We start from the raw sequence: 25,170 nt of genomic DNA on the forward strand, positions 1-25,170 counted from the left end.
ATGAAATTTCATTTGAATTTTAGCTCATTTGAATTCTTGCAGCAGTTTTCCCCTCACAACCACTAAACCAAATATGGAATGACTAATTCCTTTTGGCTGTAGTTGTTTTGGTACTAACTAGTCCCGAGAGCGAGGTGATCACACCAACAATGGGTGAGTTATCATTTTCTCCCACCAGGCACTAACTTGGGTCCTGCTGCCTAGCTCTGGAAAGTGGGAGCACGCAGGCACACAGTGGGTGCTCGATAAATGTAAGCCGAAACCAGGAAGGAGGCAGCAGTAAACCGATGCCTGTTTTAAATGGTTTTAGCAACACTGCTCAGCGTGGTCGCCACTGGCTTACCATCACGTGCACCCTGTTATCTCTAAGTCACCCAGATAACTGCAGAAGCCAGCATGACCTTTGACTTTAATCAGCCAGTCAAAATAAAACAAGCCCTCTCATTTCAAGTCACACTGTGGCTATCTGGCTCCCAGACAGCATCACGCTGAAAAGGTAAGTAAAACTGAAGATATATGTATTTTAAATACTTGTTGGGCTCAGTAGGTCTCACCCCAGAAATGGAATCTCAAAAACATCCACTGTTCTTTTCCCATATTGCCCATCCACTCAGCCAGCTTAGGACTGGTATGAGAACCCCATTCATGGAAGACCATAACTTTGAAGAGTCATCCCTGAGATACTCTGTAAGTCAGAAAATCAGTGTCACATTGAAGAAATAATAAAAATTATAAATGTCACCCAGTTTCAAGACAGCAGAAATGGCTCTCAGTAAAAGCACAGACTGAAATTCCAAAGGACAGAAAGGTCTGTAGCACCTCTCTCAACTGTGGAACCAGAGCATGCATTCCAACCTGCAAACGCACGTGTGGTGATTTCCTACCTTAAATACATTGATAGGGAGATCAATGACCACATAGATAAGGTCTCCAAGGGCAAGGCTGGCTATCAGCGCGTTGGGGCCATTCCTCATGCACTTGTTCTGGTAAATGATCCTGAGCAGGGTTGCATTCCCCACCATTCCCACGATGAAAATAGTACATGATATCACAGTGTTAATGTATTTGAAAGCTGAAGTAATCTTAGTCTGTTGTGGGCAATAGTTGTGCATTGAGCCATTGCTGGGGAGGGCCAAATTCGTGGGTTGATGTGTGGTGACCACGAAGCTGAGTTCTGTCCCATGGAAAGTGGCGACACTGTCCACATGGATGCTTAGGTTTGTGCTGTAGCTTTCAGGGTTATCACTGATGACACCTCCAACCAGAGCCACCCAGAAGGACACCCTGAGCCAAAAGGTTTCCATCTCGATGCAAATTTCAGGAAATGTCACTTAATCTGTTGATTTGACACCCTCTTTTTTTTTTTTTTCTTTCTCCACCTGGAAAAAGAAAAGAGAAAAAATGATTTTGGTTACAAATCCAGCTGCCAGTAAGATTGCAGTCGATAATTTATTGCTTCAATTAAAAAGCAGGATTTATTTGGTAAGTAGATAACATCTGTGTCAGGTTACCCCATGGCGGAACAAAAGCAGACAAGCTCAGAGCTATTAGGGCACGTTATATCTCTGTATCTTTGCCTCTGCCTCTGTCTCTCTCACCTTTCTCCATAGCTATACCTACATCTGGGGCTTCCTGGGTGGCTCAGTGGTAAAGAGTCCGCCTGCAATACAGAAGATGCAGGAGATGCCTCAGGTTCAATCCCTGGGTTGGGAAGATCCCCTGGAGGAGGCATGGCAAACCACTCCAGTATTCTTGCCCGGGAAGTCCCATGGATAGAGGAGCCTGGAGGGCTACAGTCCACAGGGTCGCACAGAGTCGGACTGAAGCAACTGAACACACGTGCATACATCTAGATTATAATATGAATGAGGACTTGACAGTTTTTCCTTTAAGTAGTGCAGAAGTTACTTTCTTTTCTCCCTTACACTTAGGCTGATAGCCTGAAGTACAGAAAATCTTCAAGAGTTGAGATAACAATATTTTATTTACTAATGGAAAAGACATTACATACTGAGTGAAAGTCATGTAGTAGTAAGGCATAAAATCACCAAATTTTATAATTAACAATCTAGTATTTCAACATGTGTGCTGTTAACATGTGTGTTTATTTCTATGATGAAGATAGAAATAAAATGCACGTGTGTGTTTAATAAAATAGAGATAAAATGCAGCTCAGATGCTCTTAAGTATTATGTTCACTGAAAATCAGAACTGTGATTAAACCATCAATACATTTAACAATCTTAGTCCATTAAAAATAAGATAGTTGATAAAGACAGAATATTTATCTTACTAAAAACCTGGATGAATAATGTATACAATCTACATCTTTTTGGAGGGGTGGGCATTGCACAGCATGTGGGATCTTAGTTCCCTGACCAGGGATTGAATACATGCCCCCTGCTTTGGGAGCCTGGAGTCTTAACCACAGGAAGTCTTAACCTTCAGGGAAGTCCAACCTACATCCTCTTCCATCTGTCAGAAATTACTATAAGAATATTTGTCAATGAGCAGCACTAGGAGGAATGGACGTTCCCAGACCAGGTGTACTATTTGGTTTTCCAAATATCCTTTATACATTCTTTAAACATCTTTTATAGCTACATTGATTCTGACCAGCCATTCACCACATTGAGCACTTCACACGTGTGATGTCATCTCATCCATACAATGACCATGAGAGCTATGTATCTGTTTCCATTATAAACACAGGGAAACAGGCTCAGGAAGGTCAAGTAGCTTGTCAAGACCGTAGTTGATGCGGCCCTTCCATGACACCAAGGCAGGTGAGTCTGCCTTTGAGTCTGAGCTCCTAACTGCTAGACTGTACACTCACTTAGCACTTAAAATGTTCAACAATGTTTCAAGCATTCTGAAGAAGCAACAGGCATTGCAGGGTGCTTAGATATGATTTCAAAAGACCATTTCATTGTTTTGTTTTAGTCACTGGCAGAGAGCAAGTGGTACTTCTTGTTCAGGAAGTCTAGATTTCTACTTCAACGCTTAAAGAAAAGATGCTGGGAAAATGAGGGAGGTTGGTGATTACACAACAAACATATATAAAAATGGCTCTTCCCATTTTTATCTTTTGGATATTTTCTGTGAGTTTTTGTGAATCTTTCATTTACGATATAGTGTGTACATATGATGAACACACCCAGGTCACAATTTAAGTTTTAAGAATTGTGTCCTTTTGAGTCTATCCATCGTTGATATCAACCATTTTTAGGAGTTTGACAGTTATCTTGGTTATTAATAAAGCTTAGGGCTTAGTCAATACATGAAGAAATAAGATTTATTCAAAATGTACAGAAGGTCTAAAGTAAATGTAAGGTGCAATACTGTATACTTTTGCCTTCCCCAGAGATTTTTTCCCTAGGAACCTGAATTAATAATAACATTTGGGACTTCCCTGGTGGTCCAGTGGTTAAGACACTGTGATTTCACTGCAGGGAGCACGGGTTCCATCCCTGGTCAGGAAACTATGCCACGAGGCCAAAAAAAAGTTTACGTACTATGGTAATCTATTATACACCTATTTGTTATCTGAATTGAGCTTTACAACTCTAGGTAGGCAGGGAGAATATCATGAGGAAACAGCCTTGAAGAAGTTACATTTTTGTGACCAAGAAGTGGCAGGACAGGTATAACCCTTCACTCTAATTAATCATAGGACTTGACTCAGTCTGATTAAATGATTCAGATATCAATTTTTCTAAGCTACGAGCATACTGGGCATACGGTTCTGCCTAGACAATTTTAATTATTGGATTGGCCAAAAAGTTTATTTGGGTTTTTTGTATCAGCTTATGGAAAAGCCCAAATGAACTTTTTGACCAAGTCAAATAGTATGCAGCTTTTTTTCCCCCCCTTGTGTATTACAGTTTGGAGTATCTGACAAAATATTGATAGACCTATGAAACACCGCTATTTCAGTTACACAGTGGTGATCAGGACTCCACTCCACACCGCTCCAAGAATAAAGCACATCGTCACCCTCCTCTTCAGATCAGAGATGGAAAAAAGGAAATTCTTCAATATCTTATGCTATTTAATGACTAATGCCTTCCAGTTTCCCAATGGGAATGAACCTTAATGAGTTTTCTTCAAAGTAAGGGACAAGAAGGCCTTTCTCAGAAATGGAATGGCTCTTTGCCCATCATAGTCTGCTAGGAGGATATTTTGTGAACGGACCTGGCTAGGTGGTTCACAAAAGTAGCACTACTGTTTGAATATCAGCACTTTGGTTCACTTGGTGAGCTGATTACGGCAAGAGTTGAGTCTTATCAAAGCTGTGGGTTCTTATCAAAGTGTGAGCCGGCTACCATGAAAACCACTTGCCTCTCTCCTCCAACACTGACACCACCATTTCTGAAGTCATCTCTCTCAGCCCTGTCTGTACACACACGGAACTGCAGAACTAAGGCATACTTGGCAAAGGCATGAAGCTGCCATATGATCATTGGGTTAAAGACACAAAACCAAAGGGAAAAAGCCCTCTGAACTGCGTGTTCCTCCAAGGATGAGTCTTAGCTCATCTCCATGGACCTAGTCATCCTGGCTTCAGATCATCACTCATCATCAGTCATAGCTCTGGTGAAGCCTCTCAGGTTCAGACCTGAGGAACCTGGTTTACAGATTCAGCATTCTTCATATTTGGGGTCTAAGGAGCTGCTGGAGTTCAAAAGCTATTATGAAGCAAGAGGACTCTATCCTGATGCTTAAACCTTTTCACATCTGGGGACTCTCCGGATCAAAGTTCACCAAATTCGTGATTTGGAAATTCCAACCTTACCCACATGGCACGAGTTTAGAGCAGGTAATTTACATGAAATGATTGCCAAGGTATTTCTCAATTAGTTAACACAAAACGGAGGGTGGGGGCGAGGGAGCCATAAATAATCTACAAGAGAAAAAAACAAAAACAAAAACCACACAGATAATCTAGGAACTTTTAAATAAGTTTCCCCCCCAACTTTGGTGGGTTTTGCTCACTGAGTAAGAAATTAGTAACTCTCTTGACTGACAACGCCTGTCTTTAATACGCCTCCCAGCCCACCCCCTCTGCCGCCAAGTACCCGGAACGCCATTAGGACGGCGTAAACAGAGGCTGATTATGTGGGAACGGCCCTTGTTTTCCGCACGTGAAGGGCGACAAGTGTCCTTTAAAGGAGGACACAGAACAAAACGCCCAGACCTCCACAGGCAGGTTTCCAAAGTAGCTGCCCTGGGGGTTCTCCAAAAACATCTTTCCCAAACACGTCCGCCCCTCACACCCCGTGCCCTTGGCTACCCTCGGCACGTCCCGGGCGTGCGGGAGCAGCGGGCTGCGGGGCAAACTTCACAAGCGGGCTTTGAAGCCAGCGACACGGGCGTGATGGTCCACAAAGTTCTCCCACGCCTGGAAAAGGGAGACCCAGGTTTTCTTTTGACGAAAACTCCGCCGCCCGCCTGGGAAGGCTGGGGGGTTTGGATCAGTTTCCCAAACCCCAAACTTTCCCGGGCGTGCACCCGCCCAGGAAGGCGCCCGCGCAGCCACGCGCCCCCGCGGGCAGGTGATGCCAGCCCGGGTGCAAGAGGTGCCGGCGCCGGGCGACAACGCTCGGAGGTCCCCTCTCCTCCCTACGCAGGGACCCATCAGTGTCTCCCCCACCCGACTCTGGACCCGGAGAGGAAAGAGTTGCACCGACCGTGGAGCTCCGCGGGCTCAGACTGCTGCCCGGTCTGTGTGCGGCGCCCGGGCAAGTTGAAGCCGAGCCGGCGAAGGTGAATGGCGAATGTCCCGGGATCCGGCGCGGCGGCGGCCCGGGTGGCACCGTTGCCTCCGCTTCGGAAAACTTCCTGGGCACGGCTTCTCTGGGGAGGTCCTCCCCGAGCCGCCAGGCTTCAGCCACCGAGGGGGGATGGAGCTTCTCCACCTCTGGTCCGCAATCTCCAGACCAAAGGGCTGGCTGTGCGCGCGCGCGAGGGTTCTCAAGAAAAAGAAAACTCCGAAGGAACGCGCCTCGCGTCTGTGCTCCCCTTCTCCTCCCAAAGCTCCCAGATCTACTCCACTCTGGGGCGGCGAGAACGTCCCAGCCTTCCAGCCCTCCAGGGATGCAGCCACTATAAGGCACTAGGCGGCCGCCCCCTCCCAGGCCCTGAAGGGCAGGAGTCTTTTTAACTATTTCCTTCCTGAAATGAAAGTGGTGGTGGTGCGGGGGCGGTCGTTGAGGAGGAGGGTAGTTTAACAAACGAGACCCAGAACTAAGGAAGGGCTTGCTGAGAAACCTTTCCCTCCCCAGTGGCAGGCAGATTTGATCTGCATGGAGCAGCTGCAGAGAGTCAGGGTCCGGAACCAGCGGTTTATGCTCTGCGTTCCCTGCCCCTTTGCTTGGCTTCTAAGCTCCCTCTTAAGTTTATAGCAAGTTCAAGTGCTGGGAAAGATTGAAGGCAAAAGGAGAAGGGGGCGGCAGAGGATGAGATGGTTAGGTTGCATCACCCATTCAGTGGACATGAATTTGAGCAAACTCCAAGAGATAGTGAAGGACAGGGAACCGTGGTGTGCTGCAGTCCACGGGTGGCAAAGAGTCCCGCAGAACTTCGCAACTGAACAGCAACAACAAGGAGCCCGTGTGCACAGCAGCTGACTGTTTCAAGGACGTTTTGCGTCTATGTTGTCCCTTGAAGGCTATATACTACTGGCTCAGGGTAAAATAGGAGCTCCTGAAGAGACTGTGGAAGGGTCCAGTGGGCGGCTCTGAGAAACCTATGATTCCTCTAGAAATCCAATCAGGGAGGGTGCAGATGCTGCCGAAGGTGGGTTTCAACGGTTTTATCTTAAATGGGAATATGGGAGAGGAGATGAGGCAGATGAGGAAAAGAAATCAAAACTCCTTAAAAAGGAAACCTTATACTCTCTTGATGGGCATGTAAATTGGTGCAGCCACTATGGAACACAGTAGGGAGATTTCTTGAAAAACTAAAAATAGAGCTACCATATGAGCCAGCAATTCCACTCCTAGGTATATCTCTGAAGAAAACTGAAAACACTAATTCAAAAAGATACATGTACCCCAGTGCGTTATTTATAATCACCAAAATTTGGAAGCACCCCAAGTATGCATCAATAGATGAATGGATAAAGAAGTTGTTGTTGTTCAGTCACTCAGTCATGTTTGACTCTTTGTGAGCCCATGGACTGCAGCACACTAGGATCCCCTGTCCTTTACCATCTCCCAGAGCTTGCTCAAACTCATGTCTATCGAGTCGGTGATGCCATCCAACCATCTTGTCCTCTGTCATCCCCTTCTCCTCCTGACTTCAATCTTTCCTGGCATCAGGCTCTTTTCTAATGAGTCAGCTCTTTGCATCAGGTGGCCAAAGTATTGGAGCTTCAGCTTCAGCATCAGTCCTTCTAATGAATATTCAGGACTGATTTCCTTTAGGATTGACTGGTTGGATCTCCTTGCAGACCAAGGGACTCTCAAGAGTCTTCTCCAACACCACAGTTCAAACGCATCAGTTCTTCGGCTCTCAGTCTTCTTTATGTTCCAACTCTCACATTCATACATGACTACTGGAAAAACCATACCTTTGACTAGATGGACCTTTGTTGGCAAAGTAATGTCTCTGCTTTTTAATAAAGTACATATATATATATTATGGAATACTACTAAGCCATAAAAAAACCCCAAATTTTGCCATTTGCAACATGGATGGATTCAAAGGATATTATGTTTAGTGAAATAAGGCAGAGAAAGACAAGTACTGTATGTGATCACTTACATGTGGGATCTAAAGAATAAAACAAACTAATAAATATAAGAAGGAAATGACAAGCCACTCCAGTAATCTTGCCTGGAAAATTCCATGGACAGAGGAGCCTGGTAGGCTATAATCCATGGTATCACAAAGAGCCAGACATGACTGAGTGACTAAACAACAATAAATATAACAAAAAGAAACCACACAGATATAGAAAATGAATTAGTGGTTACCAGTGGGGAGAGAGAGGGGAGAGATAAAACAGGAGTTGGGGATTAAGAAGGGTAAGTTGCTATGTATAAAATAATCTACAAAGATATGTAGCACAGGGAATATAGGTAATATAATAACTTTAAATGGAGTATAATCTGTAAAAATTGTGAATCACTGCGTTATATACTTGTAACTTACGTAATATTGTAAGTCACCTACACCTTGCTAAAAATCATGAGAGAATAATAATCTGATTGTTTAATATCAAGTAAATTATCAAAATAAAACATTCTATGGAAACAAATTAATCAAGGGCTCCTTAGGGAAGACCTCACCTGGGAATCCTTCAGTGCACTGTTGGTGTAAGGCATGTTGTGGAAATGTGAGTTTGGAGCACAGGTCACATTATATTCCAGACTGTTCTGATTATCAGCGGCAGCTAAAGAAAAATCACCCTAAAATGGTAGTGGTTTAAAACAACATACCTTACTCATCAATCTGCAATTTGGGCAGGGTTTGGCTGGGACAGATCATCCTCTTTATTGGGGCTGGAGGCTCCACTTCCAAGATAGTTTGCTTTCTTGGTAATGAGTGTTGGGTTTTCTCCATGTGTGTCTCCCTACAAAGTGGTTTATGTTTCCTCACAGAGTGGTGGCTGGGTTCCAAGAAGGCGTGTCCCAAGAGACAGGAAATGGTAGCTGCCAGTTTCTTAAAATCTGGGCTTAGAAACTGATACAGCGTTACTCCTGCAGAATTCCTTTTCCTATTCCAGTTATTCCTATTAGTGAAGCAGTCATGGATCCCAGATTCAAGGTAAGGGGTTATCGACTTCACCTTTCAAGGCAAGACGTGTCAAAGGATTCAAGGTTCACTTTGTGATCACTATAGAAGAGATCCACAGAATACCACCATTGGAAAGGACCTTAATAGTCATCTAGTCCAATAGACTTGATATTAGCCTGTGCATTAATCTGTTCTATCTACAGCTTCCTCATGATGAAGAGTCAGTCAGTCCGAATACTTCATAGCTTTTATAAGTGCCTTTATTTGCATTATAAAAGGTGCCACTTCAGGCACATGGCTTAGCAAGCTGACAATATTTTCAGGGAAGAAAATGTCCTATACCAGGGTTCAAACCTTGGCGTGTGAAACATGTGTTGATTTTCAGCCTTTGTTTACCTTGTGACCAGATGCGCTTGGATGTCTGCACAACCTGCACGACTGAACATGTCAGTCTGTTCAGTCTCTGGTAGAGCACATCCGTCAGTCCCTCACTTCTGGGACAGCTCATCCTGCTGTGGTACAGGTCTAATCATTCAAAGGTTTTTCTTTACACTCATTAGGATCAGTTCAGTTCAGTTCAGTCGCTCAGTCATGTCCGACTCTTTGCGACCCCATGAATCGCAGCACGCCAGGCCTCCCTGTCCATCACCAACTCCCGGAGTTCACTGAGACTCACGTCCATCGAGTCAGTGATGCCATCTAGCCATTTCATCCTCTGTCGTCCCCTTCTCCTCCTGCCCCCAATCCCTCCCAGCATCAGAGTCTTTTCCAATGAGTCAACTCTTTGCATGAGGTGGCCAAAGGACTGGAGTTTCAGCTTTAGCATCATTCCTTCCAAAGAAATCCCAGAGCTGATCTCCTTCAGAATGGACTGGTTGGATCTCCTTGCAGTCCAAGGGACTCTCAAGAGTCTTCTCCAACACCACAGTTCACAAGCATCAATTCTTGGATAGGTATTATCAAGAAGTAGAAAACAACAAGTGTTGGTAATAATGTGGAGAAATTGGAACCCGTGTGTGTTGCTGGTGGGAATGTAAATAGTGTAGTAGTTGTGGAAAACAGTTTAGCAGTTTCTCAAAAAATTAAACATAAAATCACTGTAAGTCCATTTTGGGGTATATACCCAAAATAATTGAAAGCAGGAATTTGAACAGATATTCATACACTTATATTCATAGCAGCATAATTTACAGTAGCCAAAAGATGGAAACGATTCACATGTCCATCTATGGATGAATGGACAAATAAAATGTAGTATGTACATGTAAATGAAATATTATTCAGGCTTATAAAGGAATACAATTCTGATACATGCTACAACATAGATGAAACTTGAAGACATTATGCTATGTGAAATAAGCCAAATGCAAAAGGAGAGGTATTGCACCTCATTTAGGTGGTAGTTCTACGAGGTAGTTGATATCATAGAGACAGAAAGTAGAATGGTGGTTAAGAGGGGCTCTGGGAAGGAGGATTTGTTGTTTAATGGGCTTCAGAGTTTCAGTATAGAATGATGAAAATGTTCTGGAGGTGGATAGTGGTAATGGTTGTACTTAATGCCACAACCAGACACTTAAAAATGGTTAAAATGATAAATTGATTTTACGTATATTTTACCACAACAAAAAATTTCTTCCTGACATTAAGATGGAATCTTCCCACCTATAATATTATCTTTTGACCTGCTCTATAAGTTCATTAAAGAGCTTTCTGTCTCTCCGAGAAAGATCTTCAGATACAAACAGATATGTTTATGTGCATCGCCAGCATAGATCTGCCTTTGTAAGACATTGGAGTTGCCTCATTCTAGGTGAGAACAATCCAAACCTTCCTTAGCTTTTGGAGATTTACTTTCTCATCCTTTCTGCTTTACTTTGGGGAAAATGACTTCAGCGGATTTTAAACCAGCTATTTAAATTACCTACCCTCTCCCCATAGCCAAGACTTTAAATACTTGCTCCACTTCTGTATTCTCTGCTTTATACTTTTAACAAACATATAATTTATATTTTCAACCAAGTTTTTCAACTCAGCTCCCATAGGTTGTTTATTTTTCCTGAAAGGTGGATTGGATGCAATATGCAGATCTTCTAGGTTGCAGGAAGTCTTTTCAGGTGCACTAGACTTCTGGTTCAAGCTGCTCATTAAGTGGAGAATTACTGTAATGGCAGTTACAATGGTTTTTCTCAGTGTCATATTATCATTGATCTCCTGAAGAATAATTGCAGAAGATTAAGACATACTCAAGATAGCACTTAAAAAGCAACTTTTCTTGTGTCCTTGGGGTAAATGTTCTTATGAATTTAAGTTCCTTGATTCAAATGTGCAGACCCATTTCACAATTGCTAATTCCTTAGCTCCTGAAATCTGAACTGCAATAAAGGGTCTGAATCTCGCAGTGTGAACCACAGAGATAAAGGCTGGACAGCTGGTGGTGAGAAGAGAGACTGAGAGATTGGGGAAGTGCACACCAGATCCTGAACCTGTTAGAGCAGCACTAGGCATTATCAGAGCTGAGACTTGCTGTTGGCAGTGAGTATCACTGGTCTGGAGGTGAAAAAGCAAGCCCTGGGAGTTGAAGGTCCATTTTTAATCTAAATTCACAAAAGGAAGTATTCTAAACTGTTGCTTTTCAAATAAATAAACGATTGATTATTTAATTTGGCTGCACTGGGTCTGAGCTGCAGCTCGTGGGCTCTCTAGTTGTAGCACGTGGGGGCTCAGGAGTTGCAACGCTCAGGCTTAGTTGCCCTGCAGTATGTGGGATCTTAGTTCCCGACTAGGGATTGTCCCCTGGTTTGGAGGGCGGATTCGTGACCATTAAATTGCCAGGAAAGTCCCTCTAAAGTGTTTTCTGACTGCAACAGTGTTTTGCACCTGGTGGTCAAGACTGCAGGATATCTCATCAAAATATACTGAAGGTAGAATGTAGCCCCGGAGAAGGCAATGGCACCCCACTCCAGTACTCTTGCCCGGAAAATCCCACGGACGGAGGAGCCTGGTAGGCTGCAGTCCAAGGGGTCTCGAAGAGTTGGACACGACTGAGCGACTTCACTTTCACTTTTCACTTTCATGCACTGGAGAAGGAAATGGCAACCCACTCCAGTGTTCTTGCCTGGAGAATCCCAGGGACAGGGGAGTCTGGTGGGCTGCCGTCTATGGGGTCACACAGAGTCGGACATGACTGAAGCGACTTAGCAGCAGCAGCAGCAGAATGTAGCCCAGGTGTTTTGTAAACTGCTGATCACCCCACTGGAGGACTGAAAAATCAAGCATCACTCATGATTGGCTGAGCAGATATTAGGTGTCCTCTTATGACATATTCCATCTGGCCCAAAATGTTTAACCTGAATCAAAACTTTAGCTATTCTTGTTTCCAGGAAAGATGGAAGATGAACACACAAGATAAACAAATACCATGGAGAAGCAGATAGATAAATCCAGAAACTATGACATTTTACAGGACAACTAACCCTGTCTCTTCAATGAATTAATCAATTAAAAAAGGAATTTTTTTTTTCTAGATTAGAAACATAAAGGAGTTACATTGTCCTGGATTGGATCCTGGTTTTCATAAACCAGTTATAGAGGACATTTTTTTGAGAACTAGGAAAATTTAGATTTGGACTAGGCATTAGATTCTTTACTATCTGAGCTAACAGGGAAGAGCTGAAGCTCCAATACTTTGGCCATCTGATGTGAAGAGCCTACTCATGGGAAAAGACCCTGCTGCTGGGAAAGATTGAGGGTAGGAGGAGAAGAGGGTGACAGAGGATGAGATGGTTGGATGGCATCACTGACTCAATGGGGATGAACTTGGGCAAACTCTGGGAGATGGTGAAGGACAGGGAGGTCTGGCATGCTGCAATCCATGGGATCTGCAAAGAGTCGGATATGACTTAGCATCTGAACAACAACCACGAGATATTAGATGTTATTAAGAAATTATTAATTTATTCAGTGATATTATTTGAGAGGCATATAGAAGAATTGTCTCATCTTTTCAAGATTCTCTTAGGAGAGATAGAATTTACTTTTAACTACCAAAGAAGAAATGAAAAAGATAAGAGTTAAGAAAAAAAAAAAGAAGAAAGTATTAATACCTGAAGTCTTGGCAAGTAATGGGAGTAATGGCAATAAATGGTAGCTTTTTTCACTTTCATGGGTTCCTTCCTGGTTTGTCTGTGTGCTGTTTGTCTGGTAGAGCAGAATAAGCAGCATCATGTGATGACCTGGGTGACTTCAGAATGTGTTACAGTAGAGGGACTAAGGTCAGGGAGACCAGTGGCATCTGAGGAGCCGCAAGGTAAAAGCTGGCAGGGGCTCTGCTGCCTTGAGTTAATCAGGAGGAGAATAGTTATCCACAGCAGAGATGATGTCAACACTGCAGCAGGAATCCTTAACAAGATGCAAGTGGCCTGGGACTTCCCTGGTGGTCCGTGGTTAGGCCTCTGTGCTTCCACGGCAGAGAGTAAGGGTTCAATCCCTGGTTGGGGGACTTAGATCCCACATGCTGTGTGGTGTGGCCAAAAGAAATTAAAAATAAAAAAGATGGAGGGGGCCTAAGTGTTCCAGAGTTTGTTAGTGGGGACAGGCCAAGATGGGTCCTCCCATGACATCACTGTGTCTCTGGCTCTTGAATGATCCTTAGGCTGAAATGGGCTTGAGAATTGTGAGTTGCACTTGTAATCAAAGAAGACAAACAAAAAGCCTGACTGTGAATTAAGGAGACTTAGTGAAAGGAGGTGGGTTGGGCTGCACCCCACAGACCTGCAGGCCCTGTATTGCCCAGCCTTAAGACTGAAGAAAGAGCCTAGAGTCAGCGACAGACACATAGGGACTTTATTAGATGGGAGATCTTACAGGTCTGAAGCCAAAGTGTCCTGAAGTGACAGCCCACTGTGGAGAGCAGACAGCCGGCAGGACACAGCAGCAGTCTTCACTCCTGAGGCAAATAGGAAGACTAATAAGGGGAATTGACTCATCAGTTACCAAGGAAACCAGCAGAGGTTTACAGCCCTCTTAGCCCCTTGATCTAAGTACCTTTAAGGGGCAGAGGTCTTCCATTTGATAAATTATTGTGGGGGAACCATTCTGATCTAAAGATTAGAAAAATCACCAACTAAGGCAGGGGGCAAATATGTAGGTATTTGCTGATTGGGCTCTCTGATTAAGTGAGAAGGTCACTTATGTGAGTAGGTTGTGGACAAGCAGGGAATGTGCAGGGAGCAAGAGGACAACCATCTTGAATGCTCTGGCCATACAAGGCAATAGCAGGTCTCATATGTAGTAACTTCATATCAGGAGAGGGAAAGACAATTAGGTTTTAATTGTTATTTAGATATATCAGGCGGAGAAGGCGATGGCACCCCACTCCAGTACTCTTGCCTGGAAAATCCCATGGATGGAGAGGCTGGTGGGCTACAGTCCATGGGGTCGCACAATAAGTCAGACACAACTGAGCGACTTCACTTTCACTTTTCACCTTCATGCATTGGAGAAGGAAATGGCAACCCACTCCAGTGTTCTTGCCTAGAGAATCCCAGGGACGGCAAAGCCTGGTGGGCTGCCGTCTATGGGGTCCCACAGAGTCGGACATGACTGAAGCAACTTAGCAGCAGCAGCAGCATATATAACAGGGAAACAAGGTAGACTTTGACATTGACAGAAAAGATTGGTTGGTGTCCTGACTAGTTAGTGCCTTGTGGATGCTGATATTGTCAGCTGGGGCTGCCACAATGAAATACACAAACCGGATGGCTAAAACAACAGAAATTTTGTTGTTTTGGAGGCCTGAAATTCCAAAATCAGGGACTATTAAGGTCAGGGTGTGGTAAGAGTCCTCTCTTCCTGGCTTACAGATTACTACCTTCTTGCTCTGTCCTCACATGGCAGAGAGAAAGAATGAGATGATAGATGATGGATAAATAGAGTACTCTGGTATCTTCTTATGAGGGCACTAATCCCATAGAAAAGCTATGACCATCCTAGACAGCATATTAAAAAGCAGAGACATTACTCTGCCAACAAAGGTCCGTCTAGTCAAGGCTATGGTTTTTCCAGTAGTCATGTTTGGATGTGAGAGTTGGACTATAAAGAAAGCTGAACACTGAAGAGTTGATGCTTTTGAACTGTGGTGTTGGAGAAGACTCTCGAGAGTCCCTTGGACAGCAAGGAGATCCAACCAGTCCATCCTAAAGGAAATCAGTCCTGAATATTCACTGGAAGGATTGATGCTGAAGCTGAAACTCCAATACTTTGGTCACCTGATGTGAAGAACTGACTCATTGGAAAAGACCCTGATGCTGGGAAAGATTGAAGGCAGGAGGAGAAGGGGACGACAGAGGATGAGATGGTTGGATGGCATCACCGACTCGATGGACATGAGTTTGAGTAAGCTCCGGGAACTGGTGATGGACAGGGAGGCCTGGTGTGCTGCAGTTCATGGGGTCGCAAAGAATCGGACACGACTGAGTGACTGAACTGAACTGAATCCCGTCCTCAGGGCTCAACTCTTATGACCTCATCTAATCTGAATTACCTCCCAAAGCCCCATCTCCAAACACTGTCACACTGGAGGCTAAGTCTTTAACATATGAATGGAGGGGAGGATACAGACATTTAGTTCATGTCACTCCACACCAAAATTCATGTCCTCACATGCAAAATACATCCATTGGTCTTCCCTGGTGTCCCAGTGGTTAGGACTCTGCGTGCTCACTGCCAAGGGCCCAGGTTCGGTCCCTGGTTGGGAAATTAAGATCCCACAAGCCACACAGTATGGCCAATGAATAAATAGACAAATTAATAAAAACTCCCAAAATACATTCATTCTAGTCCAACAGCTCCCAAATCTTAACTCATTCCAGCATCAATTCTTAAGTCTAAGGTCCAAAAGTTTCACTTAAACATTATCTAAATAAGATACAAGTAGACTCAAGGTGTGATTCACCCTGAGACAAAATTTCTCTCCTGCTGTGAACCTGTGAAACCAGTCAAGCTATATGCTTACAAAAACAATGGTGGGATAGTTGTAGGATAGACAGTTTCCTCATATGTAACGGGAAGTTGTAAAATCATATTAACTTTAGGCTTTTTGATGCTTTATAATTCTACAATTCCTTTTGCATGGAGCTTATTGTATAAGCTCCTTGGCTTTAGGATCAAAATGGATATTTTGAATATAAAAAGAGATATTCAGGAGATAAAATGGACCTTGTGTTTAGGAAAAAGATGTCCTTATTTATCATTGATCAGGATATGTTTTTGAAATAAAAGTTTTAGGAAGATTAATTTGGCAAATGTGTTTTACATGTCTTAATAGTAACTAGGGGCAAGAAGGCAATGGCACCCCACTCCAGTACTCTTGCCTGGAAAATCCCATGGACAGAGGAGCCTGATAGGCTGCAATCCATGGGGTCGCACAGAATCGGACATGACTGAAGTGACTTAGCATAGCATAGCATAGCATAGGGGCAAGAAGACAGGTTAGGTTGGTGTACCTTAGTGTGAAGCATGGAGGTAGAGAATAAAGTGGTAATGGACACTGCTTTGGTGGTTTGGAGGTAATGTTTAAGGCAAAAGTCCTGGAGACATTTAAAATGAAGAAGACTGGTGTAGCAGCTAGCTTATGCTGCTTATGCTGTATAAACAAATCCTTCCCTGTCCCCTCACCAAAGACATATTGGCTGAAAGCAACAATGGTTTCCTAGCTCAAGATTTTGTACATCAGAAATGTGGGCTCGGTCATCTGGGTGGTTCCTTTTGTTGGTCTTGCCTAGGCTCCTTCATGCAGTGGAGTGTGCTCACATATCTGCCGTCAGCTAGCATTAGATGGCCTTGCTCACATATTTGACTCTTGGCTGGAGTAAGGGGTTAGTTACTAGGGTCATGTGTCTTTCATCATCCAGCAGGCTTTCCTGGCCCATTCATCTAGTGGTATCAGGGTTCCCAGGGCAGTGAGGAAGGGTAAGCCCCAATGAACAAGTACTTTTCAAGAACTTCATGTTTGTTATTAATCTATTGGCCAAAGCAAGTGACACAAGCCCCAGAGTCAGTATTGAAGAAGACTACACAATGACATGGAAAAAGAGAAAGGAAATTACACTAGTCATTTGTGCAAACCAGCTAATGCAACCCAGAATTTTTTTTTTTTTGATGAAGGAGTGCAGATAGGATCTATAGGATGAAGTGAGAAAAGTCTAAAAAAATGACCCTAAAATTTCCTGGAGGGACTTCAGAACTGTTCATCAATATTTATTGAGCAAAAACTGTATTAGGTTCAGCTAGGAACAGAGATTTGAAAAAGTAACAACAAATAAGATAGGACCCTATCCTAAAGAAGTCTTGAGTCTCCTGGGGAAAAGTTATGCAATCAGCTTAAAAACAATCCAGTAAGTGTTAGGATTAGACCTATCTGGGTCTTAGATATCCTTAGATAAGGGGCTGGGAAACATTCTCTGTAAAGTGATGTCTAGTAAATAGTTTTGTCTCTGTGAACCCAACAGCCTCTATCACAACCACTGAACTCTGCTGTGATCACTTGAAAGGAGCCCTAGAATACATGTAAGCAAAGTGACCAGGTGAAAAAGACGGACAGTGAATCCATTAGGGTGCCTGGAAAGGGAAACCAGGTTTGATGGGGCAAGTGGAGTTTATGTGGGAAGAATAGAAATTCAGTTTTTAAACAGCTTGAATCTAAGGGCATATGGGAGCTTCAGGCTTGAAATAAAACTATAGTAATCAGTAACTGAAGCCAAAAGTTGGATGCATTTCACTTGGAGAATGTGTAAAAGAAAAGGGCAAAGAAACAAGGATGAGCTTCGTACCAAACATTCAGTAAGAAGCTTGTCAAACGGAGAGAATACCCGAGAAAGAACCAGAGAAGGGCAGTGTTGGTGGCACAGAGAAAGAAGAGAGTTTCAGGAATGAATGAGTGGTCAAGAGAGGTCAAAGGGAATGAAGAGTAGAGACGGGTCACGGAGATGGGCAATAAGGGGGATATTGTTCTAAGGCTGCCATGTCGAGCCTTTAGGGAAATTTTTCTGCTTTACACACATTCAAAATAGCTTAGTAATTAGAAACAGTGCAGAAAGACATGCGAAAACATTGCTAAGCAGCGAGTATAAGTCTTTTTGTTAAGTTTATTTTTGTAATAGGTGGAGGAAAAATCAACACCATCTACAATTAGCGTGTGCTACATTAAGCTTTTTTTCAAGACTGGTAACTTTTGGAAAATAATTTTCTTGGGAAATAGTTCCATTTCTACTTTTATATGGAGGGGAACAAGTGACAAGGAAGTCTGCATGTAAAGCAAAGCTTGAAGCAAAGCCTTTTCATAATTTCTAATTTACATTTTTAAAAAGTGAAGATGTTTTCCGTGGCTTTATCTGAATGCTGAGTTAAAGCAACCTAAATGTCCATCGACAGATGAATGGATGAAGAAGATGCGGTGTGTATTTATATGTATTATATATGTATGACACACACACACACAAAATGGAATATTAGCCATTAAAACAAATGAAACAGTGCCGTTTGCAGCAACACGGATGAACCTAAAGATTATTATAGCAAGTGAAGTATGGCAGAGAAAGCGTGTTTGTGGAATCTAGAAAAAAAAAAAAGGATACACATGAACTTATCTACACAACAGAACACAGACTAAGAAAACAAATTCATGGTTACCAAAGGGGAGAGGTTGTGGGGAGGGATAAATCAGGAGTTTGGCATGAACATGTACACACTATTATATATAAAATAGATCATCACAAGGCCCTCTTGTGTAGCACAGGGAATCCTACTGAATATTCTATAATAACCTAAGTGGGAAAAGAATTTAAAAAAGAATAGATATATGTATTTGTTTAACAATCACTTTACTGTACACCTGAAACTAACACAACATAGTAAATCAATTATGTTGTTGTTGGATAGTTGCTAAGTAGTGTCGGATTCTTTTGCGACCCCATGGACTGTAGCCTGTCAGGCTCCTCTGTCCATGGGATTTCCCAGGCAAGAATACTGGAGTGGGTTGCCATTTCCTCCTCCAGGGGATCTTCCTGATCCAGGGATCAAATTCACGTCTTCTGCATCTCGGGTAGATTCTTTATCCCTGAGCTACCAGGGAAGCCCATAAATCAATGACGCCCCAATATAAAATTTAAAAACTTAAAAAAAGGAAAGAAGCAATCATGGAGAGAGGTAGGAGGCAAGTGGTCTTCCCAAGTGGCGCTGGTGGTAAAGAACCCGCCTGCCAATGCAGGAGATGTCAAAGACCCAGGTTTGATCCCTGGGTCGGGAAGGTCTCCTGGAAAAGGAAACGGCTACTCACTCCAGTATTTTGCCTGGGGAACCTCATGGAAAGGCGAGCCTGGCAGGCTACAGTCCATAAGGTTACAAAGAGTTGGACACGACTGAAGCGACTTAACACGCATGCACAGGAAGTGAGCAGGTTAGGGCAGGAGAAGCAAGCGATCAGTGAAGTATGGGAGTACTGGGGCACAGCAAGGATGCTTGGAGCTGAAGAGGACACACGGCCCAGGGACCGCACTGGCTTCCAGGCACCAGAGTCACGCCTGCGCAGTTGAGCAGGAAGCGGCTCTCCCTTGGCTCCTCCCCTAAACAAGGTCTCAGGGTTTCTTCCCAGTCCCTCATTTCTCCTCCCTGCCGCCTTTCCCTGCCGTCTTCTCTGAGGGCTCTGTTGGCGGTCCTGTCTTGCCTGCCATTGTGCTGGACCCTGCACATTTCAGAGGTCTAGAAGTCTCCTGCCCACCATCAGCCAAGAGGAAATGGCCAGGTCAGGACCCGGGCCCAGGTAGGGATCCTTCCCCACGCTGGTGGCTCCAGATCTTCAAGCTTGTGACCCCTAGTTCAGGGCCCACTGGGGTACCAAGGTGAATGACTTTGCCTAGCTGCAAGCTAGAGTAGGAAGACATGTACTGAGAACCTCAGTTATATGGTGAGGGCTGAGACCTTCCAGAAAATCAGGTAGGAGAACTTGATCATCACCCCCTGCCCCCAACCCGGCCCCTTCCCCTACCTGTGTTTGATTCCTTGATTGGATTTTGATTCTTGCTCTCTTGTGAAGCAGGGGCTTAGTTCCAGCCAGACCTCACCCAGGTTCACAGTTTCAGGCTCTAGTTACAATTAGAAAGGCAGTTGAGATAAGACATTTTTTGATGAAATGGATGCTGAATCTAACTTCGGTACCCTGACACAGAATGAAACCTCAGAGACAGAGTTTTGAGTGAAGTAGAAAAGAATAGCTTTTTTTTTTTTTTGCTTTGTCACACAAAATGGGCCACAGCGGGTTAACGCTGTCAAGACTGTGTGTCCCCACCTGGAGGGGGTAGTGAGGAGCCTTTATTGTAAAGGATCAAAGAAGGCGTGATTGAGACCAGCTCCTGGACCTTCTTCTGATTGGTTGGTGGTCGGTAAATGGGAGTCAGCATCATCAACCTCTGGTTCCAACTGGTCTGGCGTCTCTGTGCTTGTGGGCAGCACACAGTTAACTTCTCCCACCTGGTGGGGGTTTCAGTATCTGCAAAACAGCTCGAAGGTAGAGTTCTGTGTATCCTTTGAGGGGGACCCAGGGCCTTGCCCCAAGCCTGACCTATTGTTTCTTCCTTTATTCTTGGCTGCCCTGGGTCTTCGTTGCCACACTCGGGCTGTCTCTCGTTGTGGTGCTCAGGTTTTTCGTTGCAGTGGGTCCTCTTGTTGCAGAGCATGGCCTCTAGTGTGGGTTCAGTAGCTACAGTGCAGGGACTTAGTTGCTCCGAGGAATGTAGAATCTGCCCGGAGCAGGGATGGAACCCATGTCCTCTGCATTGGCAGGTAGATTCTTTACCACTGAGCCACCAAGGAAGTCCTACACCATTGTTTCTTGATTGTTCCCCCCTTGTCTCCTCATCGCCTCCCTTCCCTGATTAGCAACTGTTTGAACCTGCTCACTGGAACTCAGAGAAGGTCATGGAAGCTGAAGGACACCTATTTCCTATAATCAAGAAATTGGAGGGAATTCTCTGGCAGACCAGTGGTTAGGACTTGGTGCTTTCACTGCAGAGCCTGGGTTCAATCCCTGGTTGGGGAACTAAGATCCTGTAAGCTGCACAGTGTGTCTAAAAAGGAAATGAGGGACACAGAAAGACCTTTGTGCCCAGCAGCCCCACATGTCCTCCTTGGTTTCAAAATGAGGGAAGAGGAGCTTTTAGGTGGGGCAGGGAGTTGGGTTATGGAGTGTTAATGGCTGGCTCACATAGATGTGGGAGAGTTACCAGTCAACAGAATATAGAATCCAGAAATAAACTGCTGTGTATGTATGAGTGCTTAATATAATCATAGTAGATCACGTCTGTTGAGGGCTTACATGTCAACTACTGGAACCCTTTCTCAGATTATTATTTTTTTTTGACTCTCCGATAGGCACAATTACTATCTTGATTTTACAGTGTTACCTGAAGCCATCACTGGTAAGTATTTAAGCCAGGCAGTCTGACTCCAGAAGTCTCAGTGGTATCAATAAACTGTTACAAATCATTGGTCAGTGGGAAAAAGACTATCTGAGGAATGACTAAACATTAGGGATGGGCTTTACCTCTGTTTCATTTGGTAAATAAATACCAGATGAATCAAGAATTTAAATGTAAAGAATGAAACAAAAAAAATACAAGAACAAAAATAAAGACTTCTGGCTTTTCATGTATATTTATTGATGATTTTAAGTAATGTTTAATGCAGAGTTCTGTAACATAGCTTTCCAATGTTTTTCATATTAATTTGTCAACCAGGGCTTTAGGACTACAACTTAGATGTCCAAAACTGATGGTGGATTTTGTGCTTTATAGAGCTTAAAATATAGAGTTCAAAATTTTCTCAATGTGCCATTACCAACAGCTCAGCCATCTTCCATGAATGAGGTCTCCTTCCCAGGCACTTTTTATCCCTCAACTGGAAGACTTAGAGGTGGCTTTGCCTAAAGGAGAATGGGTGGATTAGACAGCATCTCAAGGACATTTGTTGACAGCTCTCTGATTTGAATATTTTTGGGCAGATACCTGTATTCATTTGCTGGGGGTGCTGTAACAAAATACCCCAGACTGAGTGACTTCAGCAACAGAAATTGACTTCTCACAGTTCTGGGAGCTGTAAGTCTGAGATCAAGGTGTTAGTAGGTTTGGTTTGCTCTGAGATTTCCTCTCTCTTTGCCTTGTAGATGGCAGCCTTCTTGCTGTGTCTTCATACGGTCTTTGCTTATGTGAGTTCATGTTTGTTTTTAGTCTTAATGTTCTACAAGGACACTAATTCTATTTGTTTAGGGCCCACCACATGATCTCGTTTTGCCTTAATTAACACTTTAAAAGCCCTGTCCCCAAATGCAGTTATTGGGGTTAGGAGTTTAACATAGGCATTTTAGAGGAGATACAATTCCCCTATGACTTCAACTTTATATATATATATATATATATATATAATTTTTTTAAATTAGAGGATAATTACTTTACAATACTGTGATGGTTTTTGCCATACAGCAACATGAATCGGCCCCACAGAGCACTGGCTTTGGGTTCCCTGGAACATACAGCAAGCTCCCACTGGCTGCCTACTTTACATATAGTAATGCATATGTTTCAGTGCTATGCTCTCTTATCATCCCACCCTCTCCTTCCCCCACTGTGTCCAAGATGTGTTTCCTTTGCTGCCTGGCAAGTGGGATCATCAGTACTCTCTTTCTAGATGCCATATATATGCATTAATGTACGATATTTGCCATGACTGCATCTCATACGTGCACTCAGGGTCTAAATGGCAGCATGGAAGCCCCGCACCCCAGGGTCTGCTCCAACCTGCTGCTTCAGGTACTGCCCTTTGCTTTACGTGCTTCACGAGTGTATGTGCTTCTGTGGAAATATTTTTTTTCTGTGGAAATATTTAAAAATCACAGACATTTTAAGCTTCGTGTCTAAATATTTGATTATTTCTCAACTATAAGGACTTTTTCTTCTTTTAAAGATTTTTTGATGTGGACCATTTAAAAAATCTTCATTGAATTTGTTACAGTATTGCTTCTGTTTTATGTTTTTGGGTTGTTTTTTGCCCTGAGGTATGTGGGATAAACCCCCTGCAATGGAAGGCACAGTCTCAACCACAAGCCCACCAGGGAAGTCCCATAAGAATCTTTTTGTGTTGAATTCATTTGTGATTTTATTAAATGTTTCTTTTCAAATGTATGAATTCAGTCTTGAGATCTTCCTGAAGCACTTCTGTTTTGCTGTCCCCTTTTAGTCAAGCGTGCAGACTATCTTCTAGGTTGGTGTTTCATCAACATTTTATTATTGACAAAGTGTTCTGTGGTTAAGTAATGTTAGGAAATGCTGGTATTAGCTGAGTCTCGAGGATGTGGTGATGTTATTATTCACCATCTTAGCTGGACTGTGATGCTGTTAGTCACTACAGGGAAACTTTATTCATGCTCTAGTTTTGTGATTTCTGTCCACCTGAGATTAAAAAAAATATATCATGCCTCCAGGATATTACATTTTAGACATTTTTTTAAAAAAGAGCATTTTAAGCTCTTTTATGTTGAGCCATTGCCTACTTTATCATTGGAGATGTTCTTTTTTTCATTTTTGGGACATGGTAATATTTCCCCAAAACATTAAAAAAAATTTTTTTTCTTGATACTAGGTAGGAACTAACTTAAGAGTTGTATAAATGACTCCACTCCATCCCCTCTTCCTGTCTTTATTCAGAGCCAACTCTACATCCTTAGAACCACATTTAGCCACACATACACTCTCTTGCCAGGACACTGTCAGTATTTCACTATTTTCTACCTTGAACTATGGAAAACTTAAACACCTTGTTGCTTGTCTTATCTCTCCACAGCCTTGCAAACTGAAATCCTACTAGTCTATATTTATAATTTGTTACAGGTCAGGCCCTACCTCTTTTTTAAGCTTTATTTTTAACCATTAAAAGAATTGAAATATGGTTGATTTACAATGTGTTAGTTTCAGGTGTATAACAAAGTGATTGTTATAAATATATATGTATATATCTGTTCTTTTTCAGATTCTTTTCCCTTATAGGTTATTACAAAATACTGAGTATGGTTTCCTGTGCTATACAGTAGGTCTTTGTTGGTGATCTATTTTATATATAATAGTGTGTATATGGGAGAAGGTGATGGCACCCCATTCCAGTACTCTTGCCTGGAAAATCCCATGGACGGAGGAGCCTGGTAGGCTGCAGTCCATGGGGTCTCGAAGAGTCGGACACAACTGAGCGACTTCACTTTCACTTTTCAAGCACATGCATTGGAGAAGGAAATGGCAGCTCACTCCAGTGTTCTTGCCTGGAGAATCCCAGGGACGGGGGAGCCTGGTGGGCTGCCGTCCATGGAGTCGCACAGAGTTGGACACGACTGGAGCGACTCAGCAGCAACAGCAGCAGCAGCAGTGTGTATGTGTTAATCCCTAATGTATTTCCCCCCACTTGCCCTCTGTTTCCTCTTTGGTAACCATAAGTTTTTTTTCTGCGTCTGTGAGTCTATTTGTTCATTTGTGTCATTAAAAAAATTCACATATAAGTGATATCATGATATTTGTCTTTGACTTATTTCATTTAATATGTTACTCCATAGGCACTAACTTTAGAGCCTACATGTTCTCTGAATTTAGTTGGACAAATATATTTGACAACTCTCCAGCAAGGCTCTCCAATTCCGCCCTGTCCTGATGTCTAGCCTTGGCACTTGCCACCCACCATGACCAGAGCACCCTCCCAGGTCCTTTTCAGAAACACAGTCATTCTTCCATCACAACCTCTGACTCACCTCACCTGTGAGCTCTTTCCAGATGTGGCCAGCTGACTTCATTTATACTCATCACTCCAGGAGTTAGAATGTATCCATTTCCTCTGTATTCTAGATTACTTAAATGCTTATTTAATTATATTCCTTCCCCCCTCCCCCTTATTTAGGCTTTATAATGGAAAAGAATATAATAGTCCCTGGTTCTGCAAATTTTATAAGCTAAAGGAGCTTATAGAGCAATGTAGAGCAATCATTCTGCCTATGTTAGGATGGGATATTTCCAGGGTTGGGAGTGAAATTTTTTGAAGTGGGTAACAGTTTGCATTTAATTCACTTAACTTTTTCAAATTGAATATATAGCCAACATTTTTGAAGCCTCATAGCATCCCTATAAGAAAAGTGGAACAGGAATAGGGAAATCTTATTTTCTTACCAGAGTATCTCGGGAAACTGCACCATAAGGTGAATCATTGTAAGGATATCCTGTTCCCCCCAAGTAGAAAAAGTTAACCTTTGAGGTTACTTACCTTACTGAGACTTCCACTTACCTAGTCTAGAAGCAGTATAGTAGGTTCTCAATAAAAAACCTGACAAAATGCTTTAATATTTTTTTC

The 25,170-nt window shown here is 43.1% G+C and overlaps 1 protein-coding gene and 1 long non-coding RNA gene across 4 annotated transcripts in view; one reads left to right on the top strand and one right to left on the bottom strand.

The window, feature by feature from the left end:
* The window catches only part of EDNRA (endothelin receptor type A), a 74,793-nt gene extending 68,116 nt beyond the window's left edge, over positions 1–6,677 (bottom strand). For both annotated transcript variants that reach the window (XM_086346475.1, XM_086346473.1), the window contains exons 1-2: positions 5,691–6,677; positions 885–1,379 (exon numbers count right to left, since the gene is read on the bottom strand). In XM_086346475.1, coding sequence (XP_086202601.1) covers positions 885–1,304 — 420 coding nt within the window. In that variant the 5' untranslated portion in view covers positions 1,305–1,379; positions 5,691–6,677. The remainder of the gene's footprint in view (positions 1–884; positions 1,380–5,690) is intronic.
* Positions 6,678–19,340: 12,663 nt separating this feature from the next.
* Positions 19,341–24,335, top strand: LOC147355010 (uncharacterized). Of its 2 annotated transcripts, none has more exons than XR_015144140.1 (4): positions 19,341–19,558; positions 21,166–21,212; positions 21,956–21,997; positions 23,815–24,335. It is a non-coding gene; the product is annotated as an uncharacterized LOC147355010 (long non-coding RNA). The 2 variants fall into 2 exon arrangements; XR_015144141.1 differs by having other exon boundaries at positions 19,379–19,558; positions 24,052–24,335.
* Positions 24,336–25,170: the final 835 nt, after the last annotated feature.

This window comes from Bos grunniens, chromosome 17 (assembly GCF_055505025.1).
Source record: "Bos grunniens cultivar Pamir isolate PY7600 chromosome 17, Bosgru_T2T1.0, whole genome shotgun sequence".
In the NCBI taxonomy this organism is placed as follows: domain Eukaryota; kingdom Metazoa; phylum Chordata; class Mammalia; order Artiodactyla; family Bovidae; genus Bos; species Bos grunniens.